General features: G+C 33.8%; 1 protein-coding gene across 1 annotated transcript; it reads left to right on the plus strand.

Moving 5' to 3' along the window:
- Positions 1-4,128: 4,128 nt before the first annotated feature.
- LOC137664765 (axoneme-associated protein mst101(2)-like) lies at positions 4,129-10,171 on the plus strand (the record flags this gene model as incomplete). Its single annotated transcript, XM_068403206.1, is given in 2 exon segments — positions 4,129-4,266; positions 8,360-10,171. Coding segments are annotated over 2 exon segments (1,950 nt in total), but the record flags the coding sequence as incomplete, so codon positions are not given.
- Positions 10,172-11,284: the final 1,113 nt, after the last annotated feature.

The following is an 11,284-nucleotide window of genomic DNA, read 5'->3' on the forward strand; positions in this document are numbered from 1 at the left end:
AACAGCTAAAAACATCAGTATATTATCAACATTCTTCTCATACCAAAATTTCATGGTAAATCCAAAACACAACACTGTGCTACCTACTAAGAAAAATAGCTCTATTCCAGATGAAACCAGGACAATAAGTTACATGATTATGATTTAGGAGATCAGAACTGGAATCTTTTAATACATCACTGAAGAATAGTTTCAGATAGCATATACAAAATTTAATGTATGAAGTTTATACCTTCGGGTAGAAATATTCCTTAAAAATATATAAAACGTTAATAAAATTGAATAATATTATCTAACAACAGGAAAAGCCTCATGATGTTAAAAAGTCCAACATTACCATTCTTAATCCAGTGTTCAGTGATGAAATCAATTTTACATTACAATATAGACCTCAGAAATTGCTGTTAAACTTGGTTCCCTTAACATATGTTGTATAAGCATAGAAATAATTATACTAATAATAAAAGAGTCTAGATATTACTTATATACTGATTAATTCACTTTTTTTGTCCTGCGATAACAGATTAACTTTAAAGTATTTCAGCACAAAAATCACCAAGCTACAACCATGTTTTAGCACATGGCATTCTATGGCAGGTAACTCTAACTGGAAATACTGACAACAATCTTTATCACATTAGGAAAGGTGTCTTTTTTAAAATATGCATTATTTTTCTCACAAAACAGAAATGTAATCTCTAAATAGTTTCAAATGTATTATCCATTGCTAATATTTCATATTTTGGGATATGAATGAATTGCAAGTTTTGGAAAGCATAGTGTAGCCAAAGTGCTTCCTTTTCATTGCACTGTCAAAGGTTTGGGAGCATAAATTCTTTCAAGATTTTTGTACTGGTCCAAACAGATATCTAGTGTCTTTTATGCTATATATCTTTTCTCTATATATCTCTCACACCAAAACCATTAAAATACATGTTTTCATTCATTTCATATACATAAAAAGAAGATATTTTGTTACAGAGAGAAACATTCAAAATACAAACCCACCATTCTCTGAGTCATGTCAAGTACTTGTCTCTCTGCGCAAGGAGCCTCTAGGGCAAACAATGTCAGGAAACCTCAGGAATGGAACAGAATGCAGAATAAGAAACATAACCAAAATATGCAGATTCATAATCATATTACATGCAATTCTGATCACCACAGAAGGGCATGGTATAACAAAAGAAGTTAGAAATGACAAAAAAAAAGGATTGTGGAAGAGAATGTTGATAAAAACCTAGGAGCTTTCACCTGAATAAAAAAGGAAAGAGTTGAATGAGGACATACACAGAATTATGGAATCTGACATCATTTTATTTTTTACAAAATTAGAAGAATGGTCCTTCAATGAATTTTTCAATCAGCAGGCTAAAAGAAACAAAGTGTATTTTTTTCATATTAAACGGTGGAATTAATTGCCACTGGATGTCACAGGCCTAAAGGATTAGTGAGCTTCACAGGAATTAGACATTTATTAACAAAGTCTATCAAGGGCTATTCAAACTGAAAGCTACAATATCTGTTGAGGAAGTTATTAAGACAAAGATTGTAAGAACCTAGAAAGGTACAGTATGGAGAATATATTTGTCTTGTACCTCTACCCTTTTCCTTGAGTGACAATATTGTCAAAAGAGTAAGACTTGTCTCACAGTTATAGAAGATGAGTTAGCTCATCTTCCCTTTCGCTGAGTTATATGGACATTTCCCATCGTAGAAGGGCACTAAAATAAGATCATACTGCTTTATATGCATATGACACTAAGGTTGACATTATGAGGTGTCTGCATGTATGTGCAGAGGTTTTGGTATGTGACATAGACCAGTTTTTGGTTTACGAATTAATATTAAAAAACCCTATATAGACATAACTAAAATAACAGTCTTACAGTGACCAAAGCAAGAGTTGGCAGTGATATTAGATAGGATGAACCTCGATAAAGATTAACCTAACCCATTCTTTTATGGCATTGTAAAACAGAGGAACTTGTCTCCCAAGGTGAATGATGGTCTACTCAGTTAACAGCCTGTGAAGAACTACTTAGTGTTGCCAAATTTAAATGAAACTAGGGGAAAGGTAATTCTGGCAGGGGGAGATCACGACCACCGACTCACAGACCACCGACTCCAGAAACCCACTGTCACGGTTTAAAGCTGGGCTGGCTATTAAACCTGTGGCAGACGCTCTCTGTTAATTCCGCCCCCCCCACCCAAAGGGAAAGGGAAAAGGAAGAGAGACTTACAGGTTGGAAAGTTAAAACAGTTTTAATAAACTATAATAATGAAAAAGAGTATAATAATAATATTGGAATAATCAAATATATACAAATATATACAAAACCAAGATCAAGCTCCCCCGATGTCAGCCACGTCACCACCGGCACTGCAGGGCAGGCTCTGGGAAGGCCCAGGCTGGGCCCAGCGACAGTGGAGAACTGGATTCAGGGGTGCACGGATCGGGATCGGGGGCAGCAGGAAAACGGACAGAGTCCTCCTTTGACAGTGGCCAAAGGCTCAAGCCGCAGAAGCAGCCCGAAGCAGCAGAAGCACCCAAAACCCGCAGGCGGAAGGGGCAGGGAGGCCGAGACCCTCGTGATCCCCCCATTTTATACTGAGAATTACGTGTATGGGATGGAATACCTTCGTTGGTCAATTTTGGGTCACCTGCCCTGTCCGCTCCTCCCTGCAGGCGTGACCCCCCTTTGGCTCTTCGCTTGTAAGCAGTGAGGAATTTAGTAGTGAGCTTGGTTTCTCTAAGAATAAGTACAGCAAGAGCCTTTCTGCATAACATCCCTACCGGTGCCTCAGTGATAACTACAAACTTCGAGCGTTATCAGTCCTAGAAGCAGACACTCTTTGCAAAACATGCAGTTAGTTTCAGAAAGTGCAGTTACTTAGAGGAGACTTAGCTGAAAGTAAAAATCACTGAAAGGAAAATTGGCCTGGTTTAGGCCAAACGAGGAAACCCACTGACCCAAAAGAATGAAATAAAATAGCAAAAAATTCTAATGCGCATGTGTAGTTATTCGCATGATAGGCAAGGAAATTTTAACCAATGAAATAATAGAATAGCAATGAATATGTATCAGATGATTAAATATGTTAATATTTTGGGTATAAATAACTGTCATTCTGTACCAAGGGTGTGCACATTTATACCTGGCACCCATATCTGCGCATTTACGTAATAAAGGAAAATACCTCAACTCTGTGTGTAGATTGGACAATGCACATTGGGTGAACAACCCACTTTTGGGACTACAGCAGTAAAACTACCATTTAAAAGATGTTGGTTTGTGGATCTCAAGATTCAAAATATTTATTCTGGTTATCATCTTTTAATGACCTACAATGAAATCCTGTATTGTCTATCATACCCAGTCAAGAATGGGCTGCCAAGAGTTTGTACAGCTACAGATTTGTTTCAGACATTCATTAAGTTATTTAAATTCCATGTTCTTTGTTTCTCTACCTGATATGCAGAGACTTTCACAAAGGATTCCTTAAGTATAAAGTAGCTATGAAATTTTAATGGTGTTCAGTATTACATGCATGCTCATCTCTGCTGTCACAATTTTGAAGACTGTATATTGAGATAGAACCTCAAAAAGCTATATTTGGCATTATTTTCTGCAATGTTGTTTGCAAGGCAGAATTTCTCTTTTTAACACCTTGCTTTTTATCAACTTGCTGTACTTACGTTATTCAGTTGTATTATGGGTTGAACTGTTCTATGTTCTTCTATTCCTCTTCCCTATTTCAGCCTAAGTTATATCTATCAACACTTCTGATTCCTAATACTCACAAAAATGACATGAACTATTCAGGTGAACTATGTGGTGAATAATTGTAAGCACAAAATTTGGTTGCTCATAATGAAGTATTTTTCATTCATACAATTTAGGTGGTGTTATGCTACTTTTCCTATTGTTTTAATTTTAATTTTTAAAGTCTTTTTTCCAGTTTTTTTATTTTATTGCTCCTTTATCTTTTTAATATTTTGTAAGGGTATGTGGAACGTGAGAGCATCTAGCTCATTATGTGTATGTGTCGGATTTATGTGGCAAAGTTTGGGTAGCAGGAGTCTGCAGGGGTGGCTTCTGTGGGAAGACACTATGTGCTGCCCCCATGTCAGGCACAGCCAGTCGCAGCCATCTTCAAGAGGACCCACCACTGGCCAAGGCTGAGCCAATCAGCAATGCTGGTGGCACCTCTGTGATGCCATATTTAAGAAGGATAAAAAACACTATGCAACAGCTGAAAGGAGTGAGAAAATGTGAGAGAAACAGCCCTGCAGACACCTAGGTCAGTGAAGAAAGGGGAGGAGGTGCCAGAGCAAAGATCCCCCTGCAGCCCATGGAGAAGATCATGGTGATGCAGGTTGTCCCCCTGCAGCCTATGCACTCAATCCCACTGTCTATGTCATTAATGAAGATATTAAACGGTATTGGTCCCAGTACTGGCCCTTGAGGGACACCACTCATTACTGGTTTCCACTTGGACATTGAGCCATTCACTATAACACTTTGAATGCAGCCATCCAGGCAATTCCTTATCCATCAGATCCATTTCTCTCCAATTTGCCCATTAGGCTTCAGGGGTAGTTAAAAAGAGTAACTAAAAAAGTTTAAAAAATATATAAAAATTGTACAACTAGAATATCAAAAGTCTCTCATTAAGTAATCCTTCAAGGTAGGTGAGATAGGACTGCTAATGTCATCCAGTGCTCCTAAACTTATGGATGTCCAACACACAGCATGTGTTGGCCTTCTGCTTCAGCCACGTATGCTGCTGTAATAGAAAACTTCCTAGAATAACTACTGAGTATAGGGCTTAAGGCAAAGAAAGAAATGGAAACTGTAGGATTTAAAAGATCTAAGTTTTAATTTCACTAAACGCTCATACAAAAACAGTTTTTGCTGGTTTTGAGCTTCAGTAATAGCAAGACCCTAATTTTGAAACAAAAAAAGTTAAATCCATCTTATACTATGTCACTTACTTCAGCAGGAGCAGGATTTCTGCCCACAGGTCTTTATTATGGAAGGACTAAGTATGTTCTAAGTGGTTTGTTTCCTGCCAGTTTGTGTCACACTTTTCTTTGCCTATGTAATTTCTTTCTGCTTTTTGCATCTGCTGGAAAAGTCTTCAGTTCCTTTAATCATCATAGTCATTCTCTCTGGTTTTACAAAATACAAAAGGTCTTTATTAAAAAAAGATATAATAGCCCCCTTACTAAATCATCAAACACCTAAACAAACTTAGTTACCTATTTATATATTGGTGGTACGTTGGTTTAATCTCAGTAATAATGGAAGACACTAGCCTTTAAGCATAGTCTTTCAAATAAAAAATAAGAAAAAAAAGTATTAGTAGCAAAGACAAATTTTGAAACCAGTGAAGGTATTAACATGCTAAAACTTAATCTTTATGCTAATAAAGCAAGAGAAAATAAAGACTTCACTGTAAGACCTGGGTTTTCTGTCAATCTGACAAAAGTGACTGTATTCCCATAGACCAGAGCAAGTGTTTATGTCTGTACTATTATCATGTCTCTAAGAATAACTAAAATCAGCCACTTCAGAGAATGGCAGAGTACTATGGAATGTATCTGAAAGTGAGATAATGGCTTAAAGTCTAAAGAAAAAGATTTAAAATGGCTTCCACAATATATTTCCCTGTGACATTTTATAAGTAGTCAAACTTATTCATGGTTCTGCTATGTAGTTGAGCTTCGATAATAGGAAGCCCTTATTCTTCTTAAAAGAGAAGTGAAAGTCAACCTGAATTACATTACAGTGAATATGAATTTTATACACACACACATATATATCCATTCTGTACTAGACAAACACATCTTACCCTTTTTGAGCATTACTAAGTTACTGTTGTAAAAAAATTCCTTTTTAGCAAGTTGCATAGTCTAAAAGTTGTGTGAAGTATAATTTCATGTTTTTTTAATACAAACTTTTTGCTATATTGTCATGCAGGCAGAGCAGAATCCTCTGATATACTTTTACTACAACATTCATTAATTAAATTTTATCAAGTCATGTCTTTTTTTTCCCTAATAGAAATAATCACAATCTTCTTGTATTCTTTCCTCCTAAACATACAAAGTTTATATATATAATGTTTCATAGTATTTAATCAGCCTTATCGCACCTCTGTCTAAGTATGGACATTGATTTGTCTTGAATAACAAAGTTGCATTTACTAGCCCTTCATTATTCTACAGGATTGCCTGTCTGGTCCTTAGAATAAGTAAAAAAAAATGGTTTGTGTTCTGCAAGTTACGAAGCTTCATTTTTTATTGAAAGGCTGTCATTTTATAATGTATTCAAGTATTTTTTACAAAGTTAGGCTGAGCAGATATTGAAACACTTTCAAGACTGAAAATTCCAAGGTAGAAGCATTATGATAGAAAAGAAGTTTATGGAGCTGAAAAGCATTACACCCTGAAAGAATGTGTGTTTATGATCTTAGTGCAATCAGATACATGACACAAAAACTTTCCTACAAAGTTTTCAATTCTCCTCCTCAGATATAATTACTCTTAATGACCGCCCATTGTTTTCAAATTAGCCTTCAAGACACTGTACTAAATGCAATCTTTTTGTCCAACTAGATACCTTAAGTAAATATGATATAATTGAGCTGTTAATTATACTTGCAGTAATTACTATTGATGAATAGTATTAAAGTGTAGGATACATTCAAATAAGGATCATTATATTTAAATAAGTGTATCTGACAGTAATTAATAACTGCAATAAAATTTTCTTAAAGTTGGCAGTATTTCAAATGGATGCTCTTTCATGTAGATGAAAAAATGTACTCCTCTTATCCCAAGATACAACCAAATATGCAGATTTTATTGTCACTTAATCAAAACCAGGTGTAAAACTGCCATAAACTAAAAAAAAATGTAATTGATGTTTGTTCAAGAGAACTAAAGAATTTAAAAATCTGTGTTCTCTTGGTTACAGATTCTTCAACTTAATTTAACTGGGAATAGCTTCAGGTCTACAGGCAGGAAAGTAGTGTTCAAGATTATAGTCTATAAATCACAATAGGAAAGAATATAGTCATTCTTCTCCAAGTACTGCAGTGAAATTTTATTCAGTTGCTCTCAAATTCAGAGTCCATATGTATAGGAATCTAAAGTAAAATTACCTTTGTGCCTTGCTCTTTCAACATATTCAAGTATGTAAATATAACAAAAACTTCCACAGAGTTACCCTATCCACATAGAATTTCTGAAGATTTTTTTTTCAGTTCCCCAACTCAAGCATGTGAATCTGAATTTTGACCCTTCTGCAAACCTTGTAAAAGATTACTGGAGGTTGTGTCAGAATTACCTTCAACACTTTTGTTACATAAAAATTTTCTTTACATAATGATGAAAACTAAAACATTAAAAGCTATACATGTATCAAAATCATTCAAAACCAATCCACTAAGCAATATTTAATAGAGAACTGAATAAAAAAAGTGTTTATATCCCTTAGAAAGCATTTCAGCCTTTGCATTCATATAAATTGAACATACATTAAAAATCAAGTGGAAAAAAAGTTTGCAATTATGGAAGTAGCATGAAAAATGTCCAAACATTTTATTGTGAAAACTTCTTTCCTTATAAAGTATTTCAGTATTCTCCAAAATAAAATAATGAATTTTATTTTGTTGAAGTGCTCAAAAATTAATTAAGTTGTTTTCAATATTAGCCTCATTTTCCCTTGAAAAAATACAGACAAAATATTGTTGGTTGCAGTTCAAAGCCTAGATGCCTTTTTTATTTCTCCACTTGTGGCTAAAATATATATATACACACATTTATGACTAGATGTATCACTCATGTTTATCAACAGGAAAATATATTTCATTATGAGTCTTTTTAACTAGAAAATCATGGTCAGCAGAGAATAGAAAACCAGACCTGGATTATTTGGGAGTATATGCTAAAAGGCAAATGCACTCTAATAAATGATGGAAGAGATTCAAAATACTTTATGACTAGAAAATCAAAATTTTCAATTTGGAGCAAAGAAAAATATTTCTCATTTTAGGTTCTTAACAAAATATTTCTGTTTTGTAAGTGTTTGAAATTAGATTCTTCAAGATTATAAGTTCTGCAGAAATTGCTAAGGAAGTTGTCTTCGTTTAGCCTGCACCCAGGTCTAAACTATAACAGTTTTTCTCTCACCCAGCATCCCTTTCTCAACTGAGGAAGGAAATTGGGAAAAAGAAGGAGACTCGTAGGTTAAAATTAAACAGATTTAATAAAATAAAGAAACCAATATAAATGATAACACAAAAAAGTATACTTAGCTACACGATGCAGCAAGATGTCCAGGAGTAGCAATCATCAGCAATAAGAAAGAAAAGAAGAAAGAAAAAGAAGAAAGAAAAAAGAAGAAAGAAAAAAGAAGAAAGAAAAAAGAAGAAAGAAAAAAGAAGAAAGAAAAAAGAAGAAAGAAGAAGAAGGAAAAAGAAGAAGGAAAAAGAAGAAAGAAAAAGAAGAAAGAAAAAGAAGAAAGAAGAAAGAAGAAAGAAGAAAGAAGAAAGAAAAGAAGAAAAAAGAAGAAAGAAAAAGAAGAAAGAAAAAAGAAGAAAGAAAAAGAAAAAAGAAAAAGAAGAAAGAAAAGAAGAAAAAAAAAGAAGAAAGAAAAAGAAGAAAGAAAAAGAAGAAAGAAAAAGAAGAAAGAAGCAGAATAAGCAGAAAAAGAAAGAAGAAAAAAGAAAAAGAAGAAAGAAAAGAAGAAAAAAGAAGAAAGAATAAGAAGAAAGAAGAAAGAATAAGAAGAAGAAAGAAGAAGCAGAAGAGCAGAAGAAGAAAGAAGAAAGAAAAAGAAGAAAGAAGAAAGAAGAAGAAGAAAGAAGAAAGAAAAATAAGAAGAAAGAAGAAGAAGAAAGAAGAACGAAAAAGAAGAAAGAAAAAGAAGAAAGAAGAAAGAAGAAAGAAGAAAGAAGAAAGAAGAAAGAAGAAATAAAAAGAAGAAAGAAGAAAGAAGAAATAAAAAGAAGAAAGAAGAAAGAAGAAGAGCAGAAGAAGAAAGAAGAAAAGTAGAAGAAGAAAGAAGAAAAGAAAGAAGAAGAAAGAAGAAAGAAGAAAAGAAAAGAAAGAAGAAAGAAGAAAGAAGAAAGAAGAAGAAAGAAGAAAGAAGAAAGAAGAGGAAAGAAGAGGAAAGAAGAGGAAAGAAGAGGAAAGAAGAGGAAAGAAGAAGAGAAAAAAGAAGAAGAAAGAAAAAGAAGAAAGAAAAAGAAGAAAGAAGAAAGAAGAAAGAAGAAAGAAGAAAGAAGAAGAAAGAAGACGAAGAAGCAGAAGAGCAGAAGAAGAAAGAAGAAGAAAGAAGAAAGAAGAAAGAAGAGGAAAGAAAAAGAAAAAGAAAGAAAAAGAAAAAGAAAGAAAAAGAAAAAGAAAGAAAAAGAAGAAGAAAGAAAAGAGGAAGAAGAAAGATGAAAGAAGAAAGGAGAAAGAAGAAGAAAGAAGAAAGAAGAAAGAAGAAAGAAGAAAGAAGAAAGAAGAAAGAAGAAAGAAGAAGTAGCAGAAGAGCAGAAGAAGAAGAAGAAAGAAGAAAGAAAAAGAAGTAGAAGAAAGAAGAAGAAAGAAGAAGAAGAAAGAAGAAAGCAGGTAGAAGACAAGAAGAAAGAACAGAAGAAGAAGAAGAAGAAGAAAGAAGAAGAAAGAAGAAAGAAGAAGAAAGAAGAAGAAAGAAAGAAGAAGAAAGAAAGAAGAAGAAAGAAAGAAGAAGGAGTGGAGAGGAAAGAAAGAAAGAAGGAGAGGAGAGGAGAGAAGAAAGAAGAAGAAAGAAGAAGAAAGAAAGAAGAAGAAAGAAAGAAGAAGAAAGAAAGAAGAAGGAGAGGAGAGGAAAGAAGAAGAAGAGAAAAAAGAAGAAAGAAGAAGAAGAAGAAAGAAGAAAGAAGAAAGATAAAGAAGAAAGAAAAAGAAGAAGAAAGAAAAAGAAAAAGAAAGAAAAGAGGAAGAAAGAAGAAAGAAGAAAGAAGAAGAAAGAAGAAGAAAGAAGAAGAAAGAAGAAGAAAGAAGAAGAAAGAAGAAAGAAGAAAGAAGAGGAAAGAAAAAGAAGAAAGAAAAAGAAGAAAGAAAAAGAAGAAAGAAGAAAAAGAAAGAAAAAGAAGAAGAAAGAAGAAGAAAAAGAAAGAAGAAGAAGAAAGAAGAAAGAAGAAAGAAGAAAGAAGAAAGAAGAAAGAAGAAAGAAGAAAGAAGAAAGAAGAAAGAAGAAAGAAGAAAGAAGAAAGAAGAAAGAAGAAAGAAGAAAGAAGAAGAAAAGCCAGAAGAAAGGAGAGCAAAAACAGCCTCACCTCTGCCTAGTAAGCCTTCCCTTTTATAGGGAACTTGATTGTTAATATTATAGAATACACCTGTGGGCCAGTCTGGATCAGCTGCCCTGCATTTAACTGCTAAGGGCCTTGATCACCATGGCTGGAGACAAACTGAGACAAAATCCCAGTGAAACTAGGACAGAAGTATACTCTTCTACTGTACTAACAAATAAGACTGCCAACAATTTGTTTTAGCAATGGAGATTCCAAAACAATACACTCTAAATTTTCCATAAAAAATCAGATTCTATCACCTAGCACAGAAATGAATGGTTCCGTAGTTTAATTAAATTGGAATAAATATTGAAGGGCCAACCTGATTTGGCACTTGTGTATGCTCTGCTTTTCATCTTCAATTCTTTTGCTAGTGGTACTGATTTTTATGGAAGACTGGAAAAATAGAGGCAAATTTGTCAGAAAAATCAATGCCAGTTTTCTCATAAAACAAATTGTTGTTGAGAAATGCCACTAAATATGTTTTGCTGCTTGCTCCTGAAGTGGAATATCTAGACAAAAGACAGTTCTACATCTTATTTCTCATTTTAATATACTGACTTATAGCAAGAACCATACATGACTGAGCAAAACTTACAAAGCAACAGTTTTGGTGTATTGACTGCGATCAGGTTGCTTCTGACAATGTAATTAATAGAGAAAGGACAAAAAAAATATAGCCAGTTCTGACAAAGTCTTTAAAAGAATAACAGCCTTGTTTCTTGAAAGAATAAAGTGATTATTCAAAAGTGTAGTTAGACTCTTGTACACTTACCAGAGGAATAAACCATTATATGCTTTTGAATGTATTTGAATCCTGCTAAATTCTACCATTTCTTCTTCACTGGTATCACTCTCTACTGCCACTTTCTTCCTTCTCTCTCCCCCAGCTTACACATGTGCACACTTATGGGAAATGCTCCAGTCAGATCCAGATGTTCCTTCTGTT

The sequence above is a fragment of the Nyctibius grandis genome, chromosome 6 (genome assembly GCF_013368605.1).
Source record: "Nyctibius grandis isolate bNycGra1 chromosome 6, bNycGra1.pri, whole genome shotgun sequence".
Taxonomy (NCBI): Eukaryota; Metazoa; Chordata; class Aves; order Nyctibiiformes; family Nyctibiidae; genus Nyctibius; species Nyctibius grandis.